A 24987-nucleotide genomic window follows, 5' to 3' on the forward strand; every position below is an offset into this window, starting at 1 on the left:
GGCTCTTAATATTCTGCTGCAATAAAAGGAACAAAGGCAAAGTCAGAATATTTCTCTTGTCACAAGCTCGCACGTTGAAAACTGCACGTCACGAAACGCGTAAGAACCCAGTATCTCCCTCAGCCAGTCATCAGCTGGAACAGCGGCTGCCGGACAAAAGCGCAGCTTGAGACAGTCCAGATTGGAGATTGCAGAAGGTGTGAATATTTAAGGAGAAATAAATGAAAAAATAGATGAGAACCGAACCTTTGATAACCTGTGATTTAAAAAAAAAAAAAACTGCGCAAACTGCAGTAAAGGGAAACACAAATGAGCCAATTAGCGCTTTGAAATCAGTATTTGTTTAGGCGTGACAGGCGTCTGTTTGCAGGTGGGACATTGTTAATAACTTTATCTGCAACACCCTTGAGTGAAAAAAGAAAGAAATAATCTAGAGCTCAGAGGCACGCAATTAACGCTGAAACAGATGGGCGTATATGAAGCAGGAATGAGTATTAGACAGCTGTAGAAAAAAAAATGCGCTGGGAAAAATAGCGAGGAGGGCGGAAAGGAATGTAAAAGATCGGTGCAGAGAACACGTGTAAATTCAGCTCTGTGTTTGTTGTTTATAAGATAAACGTCGTCTCTCTCTATTTTTGTATCATTGCCAGACTCGAAGGTTTAAACACCCCAGCGGGAAAATCTGCTAAATGTCACGGTTAGTGTGGCAGACCCATATAAACCCAGTGATGCTGCTCGCTCTGTTGATAATGCACATGTAGAAATCCACGAAGGATTTAGCACTAAAAATAATAATATTCAAATGACGTAATGTGAAAACACATTTTTTAACAGAACGTCTGACTTTCGCACATAACATTTGCCTGCTTCTCCAATTATGCCACCTATTCGTGTCGCCTTGTATCCGTTCATCCACTAGCAGCATCCCAGTGAGTCACTGTCTTCTCTTTGTCTCCCGAGATGCCAAACGCTGTCATCGCCGTGGGCAGACCAGGCGTGGGTGACAGTGGCAGAGCACCAAGGAAGAGAAAAGATTATGTGGGCGGTAGACGCTCATCTTGGCCCAGTGGCCGTGTTGAAGAGGATTCGGGGTTTCACAAGGCCAAATCGTCACAACGAATAACTTTACACAAGTTAGTGTTTAAAGAGTGTGAACAGATCACATTAGCACTTTTTAGATATCGGTACTCTACTGGATGCATCACCGAATTTGCTGAAAATTACTTTTATTCTTGGTGGGCTTCACCAGGACGTTTCAACACGAATCTCTGTTAGTCGTCAACCAAACACGTGACAAAAGCGTCCAATACTGTCTGTCCTTTTGATTCGCGTTTGGCCCAAGGCTCCAGTTAGCTTCAGTTAACTTGTATACTGGGAACCAGAGGTGAGCAGATCAAGCCAAATATCATACTGATTCCAACTGGTATTGGTATCAGATCCATACTAGCGCGATAGGATCGATACTTCTCATCTTCTAAGCTCAGTAAGGGGCTGCTTATGTGGGTTAAAAAAAACACCACGTAAAATACACACTGCTCTTCCCGATATAAATTGCCTTTATAGGTTAGAAATATCGGTCTCAGTACTGTTATTGGTAGTATTGACATTTGTTTACTTGGCATTGGATCGATACCAAAATATGCAGCATTGAACTGCGCTACTGAGCATCGAGCTAGCAAAGTAATTTAAGGGCACCCCGCAAAAGATGTTAACGTTACCACCTGCTACACATGCGTAATTTAATCCATTTAATTTAATGAATGAAACTTAACTTAACTTGGTGTAGCGTTTTAGTAGCTGCAAGATTTATGCGCTATTAATTGAGGACTTGATGCTGATAACCGAGGGAAGGCGTGCATGTTGACAAGAATCCTTCTAACGCTTTAAGTGCTTCACATCTGTACTGCCTATTAGGGGAAAGCCCTGCCTTGTCTTTATGCAGATGTGGAATAGGTTAACATCTGGAGCATTTGCCTGTGACCCGGTTAGTCTGGTCACCATTTAACAACGTTATTATGTCATGTGCTTTTTCTTTTATGTGGGACTGAACCAGTTCTAATGGCTCTGCAGCTGTGGTGTTAAAGTGCAAAGCATTGTCAGCTGTCACTGAAGGGCAGAGTGGTATCATGAAGGAACAGAAATGTGTTTGTTCTGACAGAAGTCACCTGTCTCGCAGCACTTAACACGTGATTAGGACGGGGTTAAAAAGACAAATCGTGGTCAGTTTACCCGTCACCTCCTCTTACCCCCACTGTATTTTCTGTGATATAAAACTGGAGTTAATAAAGCCCTCTTTATATTGAACAAATACACTTAATATTGTGTCACACCTTTATGTGGATCCCTTCCTAAATTGGTGCATTTATGTGTTTCTTTTATTCCAAAACACATCTCTTTTCGTTGGAGTAAAGCGTTTTTGTGTTGTTCTGGATTTGCATCAGCGAGGAAGTCTAATTTCCAGGCTGCTTCATAAATCAGTTTCCCAGCACACAATGAAAAGGGCGGTGGCACTCACAAAAAAAGAGGGAAAACGATTCTGTTCATTTCTTCGAAATCAGTACACAGATGCCGCTGCAGGTTTATCTTGATTTGTAGATTAGACATATCGATAAAACTACCGAGGTCTGGTCTTTTGAAGTTTAATTTTATTAGACGGTGTTTGATTATTTTTGTCGGAGGTGCTGAAATGCAGTCAGCGTCGTTTGAGCGAGAAGCTGGCCCTCCCCCTTTGCCCACAGACAGCATCGCCACATCGCAGAGAGAAAGAGAGAGAGAGCAATAGGCGGCATCTGTGAAAGGAGACAGGCTTGCTAGAGGGATAGATTCGTTTAATAACACCACTCAGACAGACAAAGCAAAATATGGATGCGGAGGAAAAATTTTCATTCATGCAGGCACCTGTGAAGATGCGGTTTTTATCCTGCACATAGTCGGAGTTATGCGCGGTCTGTTCCCTCGTTTTTAATGAGGCGGGTGGGGACCAACAGTAAGCTGAAAAGGCGGAAAGATTTCTCCAACCCGTCCGCAAATTCTGCCCGCCTGCGATGGCTGTGACGGCGCGATGCTGTTACAGTGTAAAAGGGAATGTGCCTTTTTCTTTATATTTGGTTATCGTCGTACTCAGTGGCCTTACAAATGCACAAATTCGATACTCCATTCCAGAGGAGCTGGAGAACGGAGCACTGGTAGGTGACATTGTCCGAGATCTGGGTCTGGATCTAAGAAAACTTTCCACTCGACGCATCAGAATTACATCGGACAGTGGACGGAGATATTTCACCATAAACCACAAAACTGGGAAACTGGTGGTGAGTGACCGCATTGACCGAGAGACATTTTGTGAATTCAGTGGCACCTGTTCACGCAGCCTTGAGGTAGTATTAGAGAATCCGCTTGAGGTGCACAACGTGGAGGTTGAGATTTTGGACGTGAACGATAACGCGCCGCAGTTCCCTCGAGATGAATATCAGCTTGAGGTGTCCGAGTCCGCTGTGCCCGGGTCTCGTTTCCACATCGAAGGCGCTCAGGATGCAGATGACGGCTCCAACTCTGTGAAGCAGTATCGACTCAGCCCAAGCGAGCACCTCACTCTAGACGCAATTAAAGCCTTCTCTAATAATAAGCACATTGAGCTCATTCTCAAAAAGTCCTTTGACCGGGAGCAGATGCCCTCTCATCAGCTTATCCTGACAGCAATGGATGGAGGCACCCCACAGCGAACTGGCACGGCCAAAATTAATGTCCGTGTGCTCGACGCTAATGACAACTCGCCCACATTTGACAGCTCTGTGTACAAAGTAAAACTGTCTGAAAACTCTCCAAAGGGTGCACTTGTAATCAAGTTAAATGCAACAGATCCCGACGATGGCTTAAATGGCGAGGTTTTTTACTCTTTCAGCAGTTACACGCCAGAAAGAGTCAGACAGATGTTTTCTATGGACACAGACACAGGGGAAATTAGGGTAAAAAACAACATAGACTACGAGGAGACAACCTCTTATGAAATGTATATACAGGCAATGGACAAGGGGCCAGCCCCCACAGCAGTACACTGTAAAGTAGTTGTAGAAGTTTTGGATGTCAATGACAACATTCCTGAGATTGTACTGTCTTCACTCTCCAGCCCTGTACGTGAAGATGCCCGGGCTGACACAGTGGTAGCATTGATCAGTGTGATTGACCGTGACTCTGGACCAAACAAGCAAGTAACCCTGGAGATCATGCCCAATTTGCCTTTTAGGATCAAGTCCTTCCGCAATCACTATACTATTGTCACATCAGCTTTCCTGGATCGTGAAACCATCTCATCCTACAATGTCACAGTCAATGCTGTGGATGGAGGCACACCACCCCTGTCATCTCAGATGACCTTTAAAGTGGATGTTGCAGATGTTAATGATAACCCACCTCGTTTTGAACAAACGTCATATACTGTTTATATTACAGAGAACAATGCTCCTGGTGCATCTCTCTGTATTGTTAAGGCCACAGACGCTGATGCTGGAGAAAATGCACGGATCACCTATACCGTCCTCAATGACAACAACCATGGCATCCCTATCGCCAGCTATGTCAGCATCAAACCTGATAAAGGTGAGGCCTATGCCCTGAGAGCCTTTGACTTTGAGAAGCTGCGAGAGTTTCACTTTCAGATTAAAGCCCAGGACAACGGTGTACCTCCCCTCAGTCGTGTGGCCACAGTTTATGTTTACGTTATGGATCAGAATGATCATGTGCCCAGGATAGTGTACCCACCTGCCAATGGAAGCCGCACTATGGAGACACTAATGAAGAACGTTGAAGCAGGAGTGTTGGTTAGCAAGATTACTGCATGGGATGGTGATGCTGGGCAGAATGCTTGGTTACTTTATTCCCTGGAGCAGACCAACACAGATGTTGATCTGTTCAAGGTGCATGAGTACACAGGTGAGATCCGCACCACACGGCGTGTCATAGAAGATAACTCCACCTCCTTCATTCTGACTGTACTGGTGCGCGATAATGGACTACCCCCACTCTCCTCCACCGCTACAATCTATGTACATGTGTTGGAGTCCCCTCCAAAGTTGGCACCTGAAACCAAACGCATCATCAGAGCTGACAGTGGCCTAAAGCTTTCCAGTGTCACTATCTACCTCATCATTGCCTTGAGTGCCACAACCTTTGTATTCCTGGTCACTATCTTTGTGCTGGCAATTGTGCGATGCCATGCCTATTGTACCCAGCCTGGCTCCTGTTGCCCTTGTTGTGTGTCCAAGAAAAATGTGCCAGAAGGAGGCGCTACAGCAGCTGGAGGTGGGGGCGCAGCAAGAGCTGCAGGTGGAGGGCAGCAAGCCAACAATGTGGCCCTGCGACGTGACCTGAAAGTGGAACCACATTATATTGAAGTGCGGGGAAACGGGTCTCTCACCAAAACATACTGTTACAAGACATGCCTGACTGCCACATCAGGAAGTGACACTTTTATGTTCTACAACACTGGACGGCCGCATAGTGGCACTTGGGGTTCAGGCTACGTCACCAGTCACAGTGGACAGAGCCAGATATTTGTACGGCGTCTCAGTATGCCAGATGCAACAGCAATTCAGGTGTGTTTGTGGTCTGATCTCTGTGTTTGTTATTTTAGATTTCTTTAACACTAAATGAAGCACACCATAAAAATAAAATTCTCAGGGTTTTCTCTTCGGCAGTGTTTTAGCAGTGGGGCTGTGGGGCTGTGATGTTTTAAAAATATATTGCATGGTGCCACTCCCTGTGATTGGTTAGTTCTCTTAGTCTAACTTTGTCTGCTAGGATGAAGAAATTGTTTTCATCATGATGTTAATGGACATAGTTTTCATCTTCACATTCCTTATCTTTAGGTGTTGCATCTTGATAATGGTTTGGTATGACAATGTGGATTGCTTCTCTGGATTGTGTTGTTATTTGAGTGAATGGGTGTTAACATTTTTAATTGAATATTTGGTAGACTACATATTGTTTTTCTGTGTTTCACAATGTTTGATGATTCACGGTTTAAAAATTTGAAGTGTGTCTGTCCTTCACAGTAAACACTGAGTCTGTATATCAAGGTGCAAATCCTCTCACTCACTGTATCTTTCTTTCCCTTTACTTATTTTGTTTTCAAAACAAACTGGTAGATTTAGCATTGCTTGTTCACCTGTGACCCCACACAGCCTGTGCTGTTTGTCTAAGGTCATCTTTGTGCCACAGTATTCAGTAGTTTTAGAGGGCAATAGGTGGTCATCTCTAAAGACAGAAAAAAGGAGACAGAGAATCTGTGAAATAGTGCAGTTTGCCAGCTGTAAGAGCCCCCAGTCCCACTGCACCAAAATATCCGCTTCTGGTCACGTACTTCTTTGGTACTAAAGAATAAGCTGGGCTCTGGGAATTAGTAAAGAATACAGAAATGAGGCAGAGACTGAGTTTCATTCAGCATAGAGCTTCATTTTATACATTTATTTCTTTTCTCTTCTTTCTTTTTGTTATGTGGAAGTTTGAACTGTTTGCCTCATTTGTAGTTATAGTGAAACGGCATTATTTTGGATGCACATTATCATTATTATTATTATTTTTTTTAGTAATTATGTTTATCCCAGAGCCTGTCTGAAAAGTGCCGAGAATGCAGGAGAGATTAGGTGATAAAAAGAGAGCTGGAGAAAAAGGTAATTGTTCAGCTATCACTTGAAGTGTTCCTCATTAAATGCCAGTCATGTTCGATCTTGATATGTAATTAAATGGAAGCGATGTGTTTCTCAGTGCTGTCCGTGGATTGGCTGCCTCCAAACAGATGAGGCGGGGGATAAAAGGTGATTGGACACAGAGTTGATGGCGGAGGTGTGAGCTCTGTATCCATGCTAGGAGTGTTCACTCAGAAGGAGAGGGAAGAATAAAGGAAAAGGCGAGAAAATGGGAGTGCGACACTATTCCTATTCCTTAATTTATCACGTATTGTGAGGCAAGGAAATTAATATACCGAAAAACCCCATGGGAATTTTGTTTTTTCATCTTCACTTAATTCATATTCTCCCTTTCAAATGATGAAATAGGATGCGTTGATTTCTCATTCTCTTAGGTTTTTATTTCTTTGTTGTGTTTGTTTTTGTTTACATTTACTATGTGAATGCTTTAGTTTTGTGGGTTTGTTTTTCCTTAGGAGGAATACTAACTAAATTACCAACATATTTATGTTCCAGATGTTTCTATCTAATGTGTGTATAGTCTACTGTGTGTGATTTCATTTACCCCCATAAACACCATCCGGCCAGGCAGACCAGTTTCCCTTTGGCCACTGCTGTGTAGCAACAGGGCGAACATTAAGCAAAGCTGTTTAGTTCCATTTGTGGACAATCTGGTCTTATTTGTAGAGGTTATTTATTTATTTATTTCTTGTTCTACCCTCTTTATTTCAATTGTTTACAAAGTAAAATGAGCAAAATAACCTGCGTTAACTGTGTATTTAATGCCAAGCTAATGTCTTTTACTTCCTTCTAAATTACTGATCTGTTCACTGATTGCTTTTTGGTGAAAAATTGTCTCCATATAATTAAGTTCACCTTTAGTTCCTAGTATGAAAAGATGCTACAGCACTCTATATCCCTGCAGACATTATCCTCTGTTTGAAAGACTCCAGGAGGAATACCAGGCTTCTCTCATTAAGACCAAATATTGGATTTCAAGGGTGATGAATGTCCACTGCAGACTCATGGAGGTCAATGCAGCTTCAGTAGCAAGTGAACATCTGTCATATTTGAAAGGAAATGGGATTGTAAATGGGTCTCTTATGAGCTGCATGGCCAGGCAGGGGGGATTTAGTGTCCTTGGTCAGGTTGTTTTGTCTTTGTCAGTGGTTTAGGATGAGATCTGAGGAAATGCTATCTCATCTCGGTGATGTGGTTGCTGCAAACAGCCCATTTTGACGCAATTTGAGTCTCATCTTAGGAAGCTGCAAACAAACAATTAGTACTATAATTGCTTTTTTCAGGATATATGATGTTTTACCTTTGTGTCTGAAGTCTCATAATAGGATCTCATTAACAAATTGCACCACTGACAGTTAATCAGAGATTGTGGTGCTCATTTATCCCTCTTTTGTAGAATTGTCTGAGTCTAAATATAGAGGGACTTAATCTGATATCTGCCCTCCCCTCCCTCTTCCTTTCTCCACCTGTGACCTTCACTGGGCTGAACTAACAGAGGGAGGTGGGTGTAGAGTAAAATATACACTGGGCTCTTCACAGTTACCATGGTGAGATGTGTCAGACTCACTCAAGCAAATTGTGTGGCAGTGAAACTCAAGGTTTTTATCAGCGTAAACAAGACAGAACAGAAGGAACTCAAATACAGAAGAGTAGGTGGTGAATATATAGAGGCAGGGTAGAAAGGGTGGGTCTTTGGTGAGAAGGAAAAATCTAGCTGATGATACTGTCTTAAAAAAAATACTGATTAAGCATTGCTGAAAAACATGCCCAGTAATCGTCTGGGAATGGAGAGGAAGCAGAAGAGACGTTGGGTTAACAGCTGAAATTTGAGTCGATCATTAATATATAAAACGAAATAAGAGTTCTAGTGGTGATAAACACACAACACCCAGCTGAGTCCAAGAGGACTTATTCTGTCTGTGTGGCTTCAGGTCTTTTGTGAAACACTACAGAGTTGGTAGGCTGCTGGAGGTAAATCTCTCAAAGTCATTTTTCCTTCAAAGTGATGGATGAGAGTAGGGAGGGAGGGGGGAAGAAACTAGTGTGTGAGGATAGGAGGCCATGAGCACACCTACATGATTCAATCCATCAGTCATTTTTCTGCAAACGAAGAGGCAAGCTATCGCTGCTATAGATTGTGGTTGGGTGCCTTAGCTTGTGTGTTAATGTGTGTGTACTGCACTAGGAGTTGTTGCCATGACTTATTAATGAGATGGTATTGGCTTTCACCTGTACTTAAGACTAAATTTCTCTCACTCTCTCTTGCAGCCCAAGGCACCAAATTCAGACTGGAGATATTCAGCCTCCCTGAGAGCAGGAGGTGTAATGCAGAGGTAAGGATCCAATTTTACTTTGTGACTTTACACTAAAAGTCTCTTCATACCTCACTAGTTGATTTCCAATGTTTGGTGAAAAACAAAAGGTAAACAAAGAAAAAAAAATCATATTTTCAAGATTTAAGCCAATAATTAATTCCTGCACAGTTTTATAAATGACTGATCTGTAGTAGTTGACAAATTTTATTAATCCCTATATATGGAAGTTGCATAACCTATTCCCAAATAGTATATAGAAAAAGATTAGTGTCATATTTAAATTCTATCCGATGTAACATCTAAACATTAAATAAATGAATGCAAACCCAAGTTAAACTCGTCTTCTTCCAAAAACAAGTTTTGCTGGTGTCATTATCCCTCCAAATATCTGCATATAAAGATATTGATCTAGCATGCTTCCGCATATTATGCGGAGTAATTTTAAAATAAACAAAGACCTGCAAGTACATTGGGGTTATTTACAAGTTTATTAGTTGAAGGGAGTCTGTTATTTTTAGAGCAGGCTGTTATTTAAACATTATCTTAGAATTGAAGCAGAAAATATATGCATAGACAATAATGTATATTTTAAAAAAAATAGCTTTTTTTGGGCAATGATACTGAGTTGACATTGAGATCTGTTGTAAAGGGTATGGAGTTTTCCCATTCCAATGGCTACCAGGCAAAAATTTAAAATATTTAACAAAGCCTACCCAGCTACATATCAAACATTTAGCCAGGTTAGGCATTTGCATTCATTAATTCCAGTAAGGATTATCTTTGTGCATCCTTCGCAGTGATGTGAGTGCTGCCTTAAGTGGAAGGATTTAATCTTAACATCACCCATTAATTACCATTTTCCACTGTACATTATGTTTATTAAACATATAGTTAAGGTAAATTTAGAGAATTTAGAGAAGTACCTTAGATTTTATTTAAGCATTTTGTTCAAATAAGCAGAAATAATTAATCTTTAATACTCTATAGGAGAAGAGAGACACAGCAATAAGAAATACACTCAGGAATTGCTCTATGTTACCATGCCCAGATGGGGACCGGATTGGAGGGTTAGAAGCAGAGAGGGGTCAGTGATGTATGAAGGGCAGTTTTTTGGGTGGAAACATAGCTACAAGGAGACAGGGAGTGTGCTGCATGACCACGGTAGTGATCGCATTACAAATTACAAAATCGAGGGTCATGCTTATGAGATGGCACCATAATTACAAACAGTTACATGTTTAATGAGGTAGGAAAGTTATCTCTATCTAACTATCTCATTTATTGCTTGACTAAATTAATCTGTCCTCATCTTACAGATGGTGGCATTTAAAAAATATCAGAAGTGTTAATGCCAAACAACTAGAAACATTGCTTAAGACACCCATGCTGAGAAACACTTTGCCTTTGTCACTTTGTCTCTCCTAAGGCCCTTGTGCATATGTATATGCATGTCATAGTGTGTATGATTAAAACAGCTCCAATCGTTATTTATACTCAGTGCTATTGTCCCACCTGTATTTGAATGGAGTGGCACATCTGTCTTAACACAGATGCAACCTGAAACACTGAATCGAGTGTTGGTTTCTTTTCATTATTCAAACATCAACTCTGTAGATACAAATATGTATGTACTCATGTATGCGATCTGATGCCAGATTATTAACATCGCATCATCTGAGTGTCATTAATGTTCCATAGATTCCCTCATAATTACAGCGGGGATTATTGAAGTTAATGTGTCTGAGTGAAACAGTCTAATATAGTTAATCTTTCTCATGACTGACTCTCGCTGATGTGTTTCAGGTTGACTATCACTAAGCATCACGGAATTTTCATCTGTTTATACAGTATCAGAATCATATCTTGTGTGAGAGGCTTTGGATACAACACCCGAAAAACCATTTAATAGAAGTGACCTATTTCATTTTTTTAATCTAATCCCTGGGGAAAGCACATTTTCTCCTGTGTGTTATAAAAGTATGAGAGTATGAGTTAATTTTGAGATCATAGTAGTTATGAAATAAAACAATAAGTGGCTGAAAAATCCTGAAAATTGATAAGACAGTGGTTGCAGACAGTAGGAGAGGGTTACAAGGGAAATGAGAAAAAGAGACTACCATTAGGTGAAATATATACTGTCTGCCTGTTGCCACTGTAATGTGCTTTAATATTTAATCAGTGTACCCGATAATGCTGTGTTTTAGCAGCGCTTAAAATTCCATCCATCACCAAATCGCTTCTCGTCATGCATCAATGCATAATCTAGTTCTAGCTGTATACTATTTTAACTGTTCACAGTATTAAAAAGAAAAGAAAACTACAATATAATCAGTTGCAAAACTTTACTTTACTACACTGGTTCTGGTTCAGATTTCTGATAGACATTAGATTTCTTGTTTTAAAACACAATCACTGACAGGTTTTAATCACAGAAAGTACTGCACATGGATATTTGTAAAAAGAAATAAATAATTTTCTACATATCTATTTTTAAGCTGATAATTGTGAGAAGAACTATAGTCAGTGCCAAAATTTGTGTGGATCAATGAATTGAATTAAAGTAGAAGCAGGCTGAGAAGCAGAATAAAACGATGCTTTAGAACAGCAAATTAAGATGGTATGTATATTTTGTAAAATCATTTTATATTGGTAACTGCATGCTGTGATAGCCTGCCATGGGATAATGAATCACAGGTATATAAGTGTACAGTTTAGGTGAATTTTAGGTGAATTCACCTTTGAACAGAGGCTCTCTCATCCTCCCATCCTTAGATAACAGATATTTGGGACACCTTTTAAAGACATGTAGATATAACCAAACTGTGCCCTCTTTTTTAAATAATTTTTTTTTTTTTATTACTAAAACCACAATGTCTGAGCCAGACAGTATAATCTTCCACTTTTCAAGACAAGGCAGACACAGTGAGATTGGACCATGGTTTGTAGTAGAATTTCTGTTGTTGCTTTTTAACACTACACAGATTGTGGTGTTTTTCAGTAGAGCAGAGGGTGTTGGAGTCCCACAGAGTTGGTGTGAAAATGTAAGAACAGCCCTCTGTAATCCATAATCCAGAAAATGTTGGGAAAATGTAGAGTAACTACTTTAATCTTAATCTGAATGAAGCTGTTCTGGGATTTCTGCACCATTAACCAACCCCCACTGTTATTAGTGTGTATTAAAAGAAACATATGGAGATAGGAAAACTGGATTTTGAATCCATACCTTGGGCTGTGAAATTCAGATTTGAAATCTTAACATACTATTAGAAAAAACTTATCTTAATGGATATTGTTTATAATATGTGTGCAAAAATACTTTTGTGATCTTTAATATGCTGATGTGTGTGTGTGTGTGTGTGTGTGTGTGTGTGTGTGTGTGTGTGTGTGTGTGTGTGTGTGTGTGTGTGTGTTTCAGTTCAGTGCATATGGAGGAGTCCTCAGTAATGCAGGGAGCCCAGGGGGTTCTGGTTCAGAACTGGCCCACTGCTTCCAGTGCTGCTGGTAAGAATCTCTCAAGCTACTTCCACCTAGAATAAGCACAGTTAATTATACCTCTGGCTAAAGATTAAAAATTAAATATACATATACTGGGAGGTTTCCATGATACACATAGTGCTAGTTTAGTCCAGAAAGTCTAAAACAATGCTCAATGATTCTGTGTTAAGCACAATTCTTGACACAGGTTCATACAGTTATGATGGAAATTTCTGTTAATAAAGTATGCAATGCAAACATCCCAGTTCTACAGTCACGAGAGCTCTGTCCTTGGGACGTCTCAGCTCCTCTTTTATACCTTGACAAAACAACTCTCTGTATCTCTTCAGTTACGACAGTTGCTTATCCGACCCAGGTTGTTGCTGGGCAGGGAGGACTCGGACTATCTTTCTACAGGAAGCACCTGGGCTGGTCTTGAGCATAGCAGTTGAGCATAGCTAAGCAGTTACACCAGGTCATATTGATACACATGTGTCCTTCACCTAAAAAATAAAAGATTATACAAAATTCTAAAATGAAATTCTAAGCACCTAAATATAAATGTGACAATAAACTAGAATTTTTCCTATTACAACATGCAGTTAAGATTGTCATACACCAACAACAGCACATCATTTAAAGCTTATCAAGGAGTGTGTACAGTGGTTATCAAATACAGGACTGTAATAAAACGATCAAGACAGAGATACCATCTACGAGACTGCCTGACCATCTCCTACCGCTTCCTGCTGCCAAAGGGAAAGGAAATGACATGTGCTAGGTAGGTGGAGATGGATATCTCTGCTCTCTTGTAGCAGGAAGAGAAAAAAATTTAGAGAAGGAGAGGAAGTGAAAGTGACAATAGCTGATTGAATTATCAGCAAGACGTTTGGGGAAGCACAAGCTACTGATTCACAGAGGACAAACATTAACATAAACACATTAGTGAAGCGTAATTATAAATGATTACAGTCATCCTCCTTTAAATGTGGATTAGGGATGAGCTAAATGTAATAGCATTTTTCAATATTTAAATGCATTTGTAATCTTTTAAAATTGAGATAAAAAAAATCAGATTGTATCTGTGCATTGTTGCTTGCACTGAATGCAATCATATGCAAGTCATCTATTGTTGTTGTCAGGTATTATGCAGATCCTGCAAGAGTGAAAAAGCCTCAAAAGGGCCACTATGCCATTGTGACTCATAAAGTTAGGGATTTATCCTTAATGTGCTAAACAATTATGACAATAGAGTGTTCCACTCAAAGATAGAAGTCCTTTTACTTACAGAAAACAGGAAATTATACATTTTTAATATCTGGCCTTCATTAGGGTGAAAAAGACCTTGTTAATTATTCAATGAAATACTGCAAAGAAGATTATAGGGAAACAATTCCTGCAAACAGTGACAGCACGAAAACAAAAATGCTAAATGACAGCTTTTATGTGAGCTCTTACAGGCATTGTAATGCCAATCGCAGTGCATTTCCAGTGCCCATAACTAAAATTTAGAAGACAGAATTAGCACCCTCAACAGAGGGATTTCAGTTGTGAACTCTTGACTTTTGTCATGATCATGGGATCCAAAAAGATTAGGAGTTAAATATGAAATAGTGGAAAAAAGTGCAAGTGAAGACAGGTGAACAAATGAGACTGACATATGTACATTAAGAAGGTTGTAGCAAGGATGAAATTGCAATTAGATTTAGATAAAGAGGTGATTTGTAGTAATTAAGAATGTGGAGCTGGCATGGCCTGGTATCTTTTATAGACAGGAGGCGGTGGGCTCAGCAGGCAGACAAACTACCCACACAGAGACTACTGTTTCTTCCTATCTACACATGTATGCACATCCTCCTCCGCTGTGCCATCGATTTCTTGCCTTGGCTGAGGACTTACAGCCTGCTGGCACTTAAAAACCTGCGAGATAGAAAAGAGAGGAATAATTCAGGGATAAAAATGTCAGATAATATTAAAAACATTTTGTTTTAGTGGAGGAAAATAATGAAAATGATTCGTGTTTTTACTTTCCTGTTGATTCTGTTTATAATATCTCAGAAATGAGACAATGTGAGATAAGGATTAAATGTGGCCTGTCATAGGCTGTACTGTTTATAATAAAAATCATGTTTGTTAGGCCAGCTTTAGAGTTGATTGTTAAGAGAATATTTTGGGTGGTGAAAGTAAAGGATGCTGTTCTACCGCAAAGTCCGTTTCATTGCTCCAGTGTGAGACGCAGAGGGACAGCCGACAGCGCCCCTGTTTTTTTCTTTTTTATTTAGTATATACGGATTTGCAAAGCGGTATCAATTTGTGTGTCTGTTTTGTTGTCTTGTGTTTTCATGTGTATGTGAATGTGTCTGTGAGTCCTTGGCTGTGCTTCTAAGTGTGTTTTGGCTGCCTGCTTTGTGTGCTGCTCCTGCTGTGACAGATGGAGAATAGCCCACGCCCAGATTAACAGGCCCATATTAATGAAATCAGGGTTCTGCTTGGTGCGTAACTCTCCCTCTTCCTCTCCTTTGTCCATTCCTTCTCGGTCTTTGTCTCCTGCCCCCGTCTATATCACAGCTTAGTCACTAAACCAAGCACTCATTGGGACTGCACAGAGAGCTGCACAGCACTGCAGCAAGGGTGATGGGAAGGAGATGGGTAGGTTGTAATGCAAAGGGTTTGAAATAAAAATCCTATCAGACAATAACAGACAAGGTGAAGATGAAGGCAGGATCAGAATGATTGAGAAGAAGTGAGAAAGAAATATGAGTCTCATGTTGCTGGGAGACAGAGTGATCCCAGTATTATTTTCCATCACCATAAGCACTGTCACCATGACTCCTTCTTATGTCCTACTGCTTCACTGGAGGATGTAGTTTCCATAGCAACCATTCATGTCTGCTAATATTGGCAGGGCAGGCAGGAAGGTGGGGAGAGCTGTTATGTTTGGGGGGAGGGGGTGCAAACATATGGTATGGGACAAAAGATAATGGAGAAGAGAAAGCACGCTGGGGGCAAAGGAAAAAAGCACCCTGTAGCATCAGGTGAAGGGCAGTGGGAGGAGGTGAAATCTCCATGAGCAAAAGGGAACGAGAGAGTTAAAGGAGAAAGGATATGTTTAGATAGTGAGAGTTGGAGTGAGGAGGGTGACCTACATTCATTGGGGCGGTGGTGTACTGCAGAGGTGGATGCAGGTTTTGTGTTTTCTGTATTACGCTAGATCTTGCATGCAAACTGAAATGTCCCATATACACAGAGGAACAGAAAAATGTTTTAGACTTAATAGTGACCAACTACAGTGGCAACAATTAACTGAAGAGTAAAGTAAAAAGGACAACTCTGAGGGAGACAGTTTAGAGAGATGCTGCATTATACTCATTTAGTGCCTCTTCCCTTAATCCTATAATTGCTCTCCAGAAAATAGGAGCATAAAATCGTCATTTACATTCACTTCGTTAGTCAGTCTCATTTGAAAGGAAGTGTGCATTTGCATAGGTGGTAGGTAAAGAAGACTTTCCGACAGACTAATAGTCAAATTCAAGGCCACGTGTCATAATTTCTTGATGCAGTTTTTTGGTTAAGTGAGTGGTCTTAAAACTATAATATAATAATCAGAGAAAAATATGTAGTGAAACTAAGTTGACTTAATATGAGTTTAGTATGAAAAATAGGAAATTTGCTGATGGTATTATACTGACCATAAAATTAGGCTAGACTCCTTTGTTCTGCAGATTTTTGGATTAAAAAAACATATGGCCTTGGGAGTTGGGGACTGAAAGGTGGCATGCCATAACACTGTAAGAAGAACTATTTTAAGGTGTATCTAATGTGTGTGTGTGTGTGTGTGTGTGTGTGTGTGTGTGTGTGTGTGTGTGTGTGTGTGTGTGTGTGTGTGTGTGTGTGTGTGTGTGTGTGTGTGTGTGTGTCAGATTAAAGGTAAGGTAGAACAGTCTAGAAGCTATGTGGGACTGTTTCTGAATTTCTACTCACCATCTGCCTTCTATTCCTAGCTCAGATATTTACTTTCCTTTATTGTCAGTCTGTTCTTTTATTCCATCCCATATTTAAATATCTTGCCAGTTCTCTTACTTTTCTCCCTCTCTCTGGAGAATAAATCGATCTCCACTTTCTAAATGTTGTTGTTATAGCACCTGCATGGCTACATAAACCCTATACAGACAAATAGGAATGTCTCAAACTTCTACTCATACACTGAAAATTATTGTCATTTTACATTAAATTTAAACCCTGTCTCTGGGGACTTGTGTCCACCATCTGCCACATGATCTAGGTGGGAGCAAATAGCAAGGTGATCAGTCTGGCATGAAACCCAAACAGACACATCCAGACACATACATACTGCATATTAATGCATAATTGTCGTTGAATACCTGCAAACACCTGCAGCTGCATAGTATTTTTACCCTTAGCTGTATCCTTATTTCATTTGCCGTCAGCACAGTTTAGAATGTGTGGTGATTTATTCAGCCACCCAAATGTATTCTTCTATCAACACAAAGGCAGTAAAAAAAACTGGATGCATGAATTAGAATTAGGCTTTTAGGTATACGGTATTATCACATTTTGTTTTTATTAAAATGTACACACACTCAATGCTCAGCACAGAACAGTAACAGAGACTGGTGCTATTTTAGAAAAGGGTGTGGTCCCACTGCAGTATGGTAAAAGCAAAACAAAATGCACCTTGAGGATCTTTTAATACATTTTTTTCTCTGCTCCCACCCTCCGTTTTGGTGGTGAGTGCTTCATATCTGCATCCATCCTTGCACATTCTGGCTCCTTTTTCTTCCTCCTCCTCTTGCTTCTCAGCTCGTTATGTAACGCTGCACTGCGCTCCACTGCGCTTCTGCCCGAGTGGCCGATGGTAAGGCAGGACAAGCGGATGAATAAAGTAGATGTGGCAAAATGGAGCTGGGGTGATTTGAGTGGCTGTGAAAACCTTTGGCTGCACAGGGGGAGCAATGGGACATTTGCATGCAGAGAAGCACGACTGGGGACTCCAGAGATCAGCTCAGGAGAGCACTGACAGTAACCCAGACTGCTAATCCAAAATTATTAATTGGAGTGGCTTGTATCTTTCTAGCAGTGCAAAGGCAGGAGGTTTTCAGACAGGGGCAATAGTCATAACTATGAAATACATGAACATCTTCATCTCTAATGTGCATGGTAGTTATCACTGATGGACAAACTGTTTAATACCCAGTCACATTGATGTTACTATAAACACTGTTAGACTTGATTAAGACTCTTGTCATTAACTGGAGGGATGGCAGTTGGATGACTAAATTTCCATGCTACATTAGTTGAAAGGTCAGGGGAAATGAGAGATAGACAGAGGAAAGAGGGTGTGGAGTTTTAGTGTGCGAAAAACATGAGCATTTAATATTGATGCAATAATGTTGAGATCAGTGTTGAGTGAGGCGAGTGTGTCACCACTGTGAAGTAAAAGATACAAAGAAGATGGAATGAAGAGACATACAAGCACTTTTATATTTAGCACATCAAAGTGCTAAATATAAAAGTGACAGATGTGCAGTTACATCTCAGATCTAATACACATCACTGTCTACTGTAGTTAGTAACATCAAAATGACCCATGAGCCTTACAGAGTTGGGATTCTGTTATGATATTACCTTTTTAGTTGCACCAGAGCCGATCATGACCAGACTATAGTCTCACTTGACCCCACATCCCTATAATCCCGCATAACACAGTGTCTTTTTTTATTAGTGTCACTCTACTCAGCCTTACTGTTTCCCATCTGCATGCTCCCAGCATGACTCATCACTCTCCAGGGTGTTATTCCGTTTATGATTGTAACTTTGCATGGAGGCACTGCTGTCTCATCAAGTTCACACATTGAATTAGACAGGTAATTTCTTAGAGGCAAGAGACTGGACACTTTAGAGCAAAGCTTTGCCAGTATTTCAGTGTTATGCATTTTCATTTAGTGCTTCAGTTTTTCTTTTCTTTGTTTCTCCTCTGCTTTTGCGATTATAAAATTAGTCTTATATTTCTGCTGGGGGGAAAGGGATAAGGGCTTATCCATGGGAGAAAGGCTGTCATCTTAATGAATGTGACTTTTTCTGTCTCTCGGTCTACATTTAGAGAAAGCCTGTCTGCCCTGATCTTCTCAGTCTCTTTGTCAAGTTCAGTCTTCTCTCTATAGCTCTTACAGCTGTGTTGTCACAGTCAATGAAAGCATGATATTTGCGGGCTATAGCAATGGGGAATGATGCAAATACATGGCCCACTTAATTATTTTCATTTTTATTTCAATGATTATTTTTTTTATTTTTTTTAGTGTATTACTATTCATTGTTTCTTAAAGCCCAACCAACTGTCTAAAACACATATATTCAAATTGCAGTGTAATAAAGTGCAAATGAATATGCAAGTGTTTACACTGGAGAAGGTAAAACTTTAAATTGCTTATTTGTTTCGCTTGAAAATTATTGAAATGTTGAACCGATTGTTAGTAGGTGCCTGGTAGTTTCTCTATTCCACCTAATCATGTCAGCTATTATTCAAATTTGAAAAAAAAAATCCTGTTTTCTGATTCAGCTTGGGCAGTTTCCCAACAAGACAAGCTTTAGAGGAGTACCCGCCTCAATCAGCGGGACACATCTCATCCCAACTAATAAGTTTAAAGGAGGGAACAAGTCTAAGAAACAACGAAGACATTTTTTTTAAAAATTAAATAGAACATAAGAATTGGATTTAGTTTATTATTCTTCAACTTGATGGAACCCGAGAGTTTGGGTGTATCACTCTTTCACTATAGCCACTATAATTCCTATCAATGTAATGTTTATGTGGGTTATCCGGATTTATTGAAACAGTTCCCCCAGTTCTGCCTTTGCTCACATCTACTGTTACATTCATGAAGTGAAAATTATGTTTTTATGTCTGAGGTTCTTTTTTAACTACACAAGATAATCATAATAATCATAATTAAAAAGTTATATTTAGTGTATTTAAAAGTTTTCTGTCACACTGGCTTAGTATTACGTTTTCAACAGCAGATTAATGTTATGGCCCTGCAGGCCTCTCAGGTCTTACTTTGGTAAGACACATTTTTACCAAAGAACAACAATTTTCTTTCGCTGCCTCAGTCGAACCTCCCATGTGTTTGTGCATCTCCTCTGGCCTGTGCATTAGGCCTCTGTATTAGGCACTGAAACGCCACAAAGCAAATTTAAATGTCAGGAAATTACCAAACAGTGAGTGCTGTTGAGTGCTTTCTGTAATAGTTATAGAACTGCCACAAAAACAAAGCCCTTCATGTTTGTATTTAGGCTGACATTTGACTTGAAATAAAAAAAAATTAAGACATAGTGTGTAACATGAAAGCTCAGTAGGTAATAAAAGAATAAGATAATTTTGGAAGCTGGTATTCTTTACTCTGGGTACTGCATGAGGTCACACTTCTTTTCCCAGACTCTGTTACTTTTGGTTGAATAGAGCCGTGTTCAGTTTATCTCCTCTTTGCAAAGAACACAGAAAAGGAGTCAGAGTAATATAAGGAATATGAAAAGCAAGTGTGGCAAGTAGGTAATTTCTGTGAGGAAAGAACCAAAGTGACTGTGCCTTATGTTATCATGTTCTGTGCAATAACAAAGTACCAACCAACTAAGTAAGGATGTGATCATGCATTGAAGCATTGTCAGGCTGGCTGTCCAGGCCTTTCGAAATACAGCTGTTTGTGACTGAATAATGGTGTGTTATGTCTGCATCCATTCATAAACATGCTACCATTTCTAGCAGTGCAGTGTATAACCCAAGAGCTGGCTGCAGCAGCTAATACATTATCTAATAAAATTGAAATGTTTCTCCAAGGTAAATTCCTCTCACAGCTTCAGTTCAAGACCTTTCTCAGCTTTTAACATAGTAATTAAAGTCATATTAGCTTGGATAGGTAGGGAGATTTTGATTTACTGCCCACTTTATATTTTCTTTCTTTAAACCTCCCACAAAGTTCAACCACTTCCCACCTTTTATATCATGTCATGTCTGTTGTTACCAATAATTATGTACTGATAATTTTTTTTTTTCATTGACTGCTGTGGAGATCATTGACATTTAACTGCATTTGGACTTTTAACCTAGTAAATCTGATTAATGTATATGAATGTGAAGGACAGATTTTCCCTGTGCTTTTCATTTACTTTGCAGTAGCAGATTACACAGTGATTGCCTCTTATAGGCATGCTTTATAAGCTAAAATGATTACTTTTATCTGATATCTTTAAGAAATTAAGAATCAAAAATATAAATCTGATGACATGAAGACATTTGAAGGACACAGAATAATGGAAAGGATGACCATAAAATACCACCATAGTTTACCATTATTTTTTTTTTTTGGTAGTAAACGTACAGTGCTATAGTAGCACACAGCCACCACTGAGTCATTTCAAGAAAAAAAGAAACGTGATATAAACTATTATTCCATCTTTTCTTTTCTTTCAGATGGTGAAGGAGGAGAGGTTTCGCCCCCGATGGGTGCTGGCGTAGACAGCAACAGCTGGCACTTTCGCTATGGCCCCGGTGGTCCAGGTGCACCTCCACAACACCTAAAACCTGGAGAAGTTCCCCCAGAAGCCTTCATTATCCCTGGCTCCCCTGCCATAATATCTATCAGACAAAACCAAGGAGGCGAGGACGACAAGAGTGATTTCATTACCTTTGGAAAGAAAGAGGAGGCCAAGAAGAAAAAGAAGAAGAAGAAGGAAAAGAAAGACAAGAAGGATAAAGGAAAAGATGATGGAGATGAGTAGATGAGAAGAGAATTAAAACTACAAAGTAGAAAAGGGTGTTGTTAAAACAGAGGTATCAACTTAAGTCCACTGGGAAAAATACATTGTAAAACTATTTCCTAATTTCACATTTTGATCATAATATTAATTTAAAAATCTCTCTCCTTTGTGAACCTGGCCTTTTCAAGATTTATTTTACCTTCAGTTCCTGATTGTGGTAAATTACAGATCTTACCTTGATTGAACAAATAATACAATACCTAATAAAATTATAGCGTTTTCCCCACACCCCTATGTGCCTACACACCCCAAGTCAACTCACGACATCCTTTAACCCACTGGGCTTATTGGCACCTCTGTCTTACCCCATCCAAACTAAAGTGTATAAATCACTCCCTCTCTCTCTCTCTCTCAGAGGAGATGAGATGCTTTTACGAGAACAACTAAAAGCTGTGCCAGCAAAGGAAAAGAAGAAACAAAAAAAAAAGACTGAGACAGATTTCTGCAGTCTGGAGCTGGACACACTCTACTTGTAAATATCATGGGCGAGAGTCACCTAAATTAAGGCTAACAAGAAACTGCTGCAGATTCCTCTGGTAATTACCAACAGTGTTTCCTGAGATCTCAATGAAACCACATGCACATACGCATGCTCACATATTCAAACATGCAAACACAAACTTATCATGAAAAAGTGGACACAGAAAGCACTTGACACTAAGAGAGAGGGAGCAAAAAACAGCTGGCATAAAAGAAAAGTGCTTGAAACCAGACACTGCAAGCTTTTTGCCCTGCACAGTTGCCTATGAGGTGCACATCAACTCTCTCAGGATTGATGCAGCATGATTTGCAATCACTCTGTATTTGCTCACTGCATTGAAAGAACACATCTTCCGCCAGAACCCCAACTGAGGAATGCAGAGAACACTGGAAAGATGGAGAGAAGACACCTCAGATTCTCCTGAGTATCACCAAGGGGAGAGTCCAGCAGGGCTGGCACATGACTCCATGCTGAGTCAGTGGACTCTAATGAAAACTTTGAGTTCATCAGGAGAGTCTTTGATAACACCATCTTTCCTCCCCCGCTGCAGCAAAAGCCTAATGCTTTCTGCTTTGAATGTTTGGTAGCAACCAGTCCTTACCCAATACCTTGAGTTTACAAATGCTCACCTGCTTGTACTTGCCCCATGCTGCCAGGAGCCATCTTCTCCTGCCCAAACCGCCTTTTTTTGTGACAATGAAGTTTGTAAACATGTTATGTTTTCATTCATTTTCTGAAGAGATTCATTATAACATACTCTTTTTTTCTTCATAGCTTTAAATGATTTTTGCTTGACATACCCATCACCATTTACCCTCAAACACTGACCCTAATCCCCACTCTAACCCCCTGCCCAGGATCAGTCCTGGGAGTGGCCCGTTCTGAACATTGTGGTGTGCTGCTGAGAGCAGCATGGAGTAATGTGGATGAGGCCTGGGGAAACCCAGTTGGGGAGAGGGGCTATGCCCTGAACTCTTGTCAGATGTTTCTTAAGTGCAAAACGGTTCAGCGCTTTTAACTTGTGAATAATACACTATGTGGTTCATTTCCTGTTTGTAGCCACTAATGAGAGAGGACCAGGTGGGATGAGGCTGATTACAGGGACCCTGGAGGACTGGGATAGAGTGAGGAGACAGGTGCCGTGGGCTGGCCCTCCCTCTCCATGTACAAGAGAAGTTCTCCAGCTGATTGTTCACATATTAGCTTGTATGTACGCTGTAAATGTAGCGTAGACTAGATTGCCTCTACATTAGCAATTGAAACTTGATAAGAATATGGGCAACTAAGGACTCCGATCCCAGAGCTATATCCCACCAATCCTCTCTCAAGAGGTTTTGAAGTAGGGGCACACACACTAGCCTCAAGGCCTGCTTCTGTTGGTTTCCCTCCCCCTGCCTGTAACTTGTTGCCACATCCCCAGAGTTTTGCGGCTCAGTATGACGTCACTCCATTAAGTGGCTGCTGCATGTACTGCTCTAAGGAAACACATACTATATAGAGAAATATATATATAAATAGATAGATGGCTATGATTTTATTCTTTTGTATTATCATTTTTCTTCATTACTCGCACAGGAGATATTTGTATGTACTTCTGTCTCTGCCAAACATCGATGTACTAAAATCTTCACGCTCCACAGATGTTGTATGGCATCCACTAAACCTCTTTAGATATTTGTAAATGCTATAGTGTGATACCTTTCAACGCAAGTTCATTATTTTTCTTTCACCAATGATAATTTTGTTTTGGAGAACAAACAAAGCAAGAAAAAAAGAAAAAAAAATCACTCTGTGTCTGGCTTTGACATGATGACCTAACTAACACTGTATTATTGTAACTGAAATATGTATGATCCTATGATGAGCTATCACTTCCCTTTCACTCTTAAAAAATAAAAAAGAGAAAAAAATCCAGTGTAAAAAATAAAAGGATATATGTAGTGTATGCTTGTGTTTAGTGAGTGTTCATGCTGTCATTCTTTTCCAATGTATGGTGGTGAATTATGGTGGCTATGTGCTGTTCTGATTGGATCAGCCAAGATCTGTTGTAAAACCCTTTTTTGTACACCCTCTCATCAACTGTGACAGTGACGTAGTGAATTTCATTTACTTCATTTATTTTTTTGACTTTTTATTTTCCATAAATGGATACAGTGGTAATGTGTTTGGTTTATAAATCACTAATAAAATTTGCTTTATTAAAATACATGTGAATATATTGTCTTGTGTGTGTGAGAGAGATAGCTCTGTGCTTTTCCCCTGCCATTTGAAGGCCAATTAAATAGTGACTAAATCTATTTCAGGTTTTAAGGGGAAAAAAATCTATTTTTTAGCACCCAGTTCATGTGCACGTTTAAAATACTACACCTATTTAAAAGTTGCCTTTACAATTACAATTTTTTGGCAGGCAATATAGAAAACAAGTGCATCTCCTTACAGAGGGCATGGCGAACAAAATATCTGCAGGCAGCTCTTCTCTGTCACACATGCTCACATCCTTCTTTCTCTGAACTGACATGCAGTTAGGTACAAAGACTTGTTCCCTGCAGAGATGAAAGACAAGCACATTGAGGTACTTAGTTTGGGTGCCTAATTTCTCCTCATTAAAAGCATGGTCACAGATGATCCAAATGGTCCCATGTGAAAGTAAGCTTCCAGATGCACCATAATTTAATAGAGTGGCTAAGTAGATTTGATGTATCCCAGTGTGTGAGCCATTACTCATTCTGGCCTAGATAAAATGCCGCATTGATAATCAATACATTTATCCAGTTTGTCAGGAAATTCAATAGTTTCCTACTTTAGACTGTTTAAAAAAATCAAATTTCCTACTTTGCTTTTATCTGTAGTCTCGGTTGAACAAAATGTAAGACATTTTCAATGCTGAGTTAATAGCCCAATACTAATCCTAATAAAGTCTCCTTCTTTCCAGTTTTCATCCAAAGAGGGGAGACTGTGATGAGAGAGGTTCAAGAGTTCATGTTTAAAAAAAATGCTTGCAAAGATGCAACATCCGTTTCTTTATTTCATTCTCTCCTGGAGACAGTTTCCATGGTTACGGCTATTTGGGGAATAGTCTCTATAGCAACAGCCTTATATACTTAGCAAGCACAGGAGGGTTGAAACAGCAGGGTGCCCTGGATGGGTGTGTCCTTTTATATGCCACAGACAGCATTTCACAAAT

At 39.9% G+C, this 24987-nt stretch overlaps 1 protein-coding gene across 50 annotated transcripts in view; it reads left to right on the forward strand.

The window, feature by feature from the left end:
• LOC113037086 (protocadherin alpha-C2-like) overlaps nucleotides 1-24009 on the forward strand; it is a 208368-nt gene extending 184359 nt beyond the window's left edge. For 41 of the 50 annotated variants that reach the window (XM_026193944.2, XM_026193779.2, XM_080288675.1 and 38 more), the window contains exons 2-4: nucleotides 8970-9034; nucleotides 12432-12517; nucleotides 20976-24009. In XM_026193944.2, coding sequence (XP_026049729.2) covers nucleotides 8970-9034; nucleotides 12432-12517; nucleotides 20976-21283 — 459 coding nt within the window. In that variant the 3' untranslated portion in view covers nucleotides 21284-24009. Of the gene's footprint in view, nucleotides 1-2741; nucleotides 5589-8969; nucleotides 9035-12431; nucleotides 12518-20975 lie in introns of those variants that run through there. The other 9 variants (XM_080288714.1, XM_080288695.1, XM_080288689.1 and 6 more) reach the window with 3 other exon arrangements.
• Nucleotides 24010-24987: the final 978 nt, after the last annotated feature.

The sequence above is a fragment of the Astatotilapia calliptera genome, chromosome 2, assembly GCF_964374335.1.
Source record: "Astatotilapia calliptera chromosome 2, fAstCal68.1, whole genome shotgun sequence".
Classification (NCBI taxonomy): domain Eukaryota; kingdom Metazoa; phylum Chordata; class Actinopteri; order Cichliformes; family Cichlidae; genus Astatotilapia; species Astatotilapia calliptera.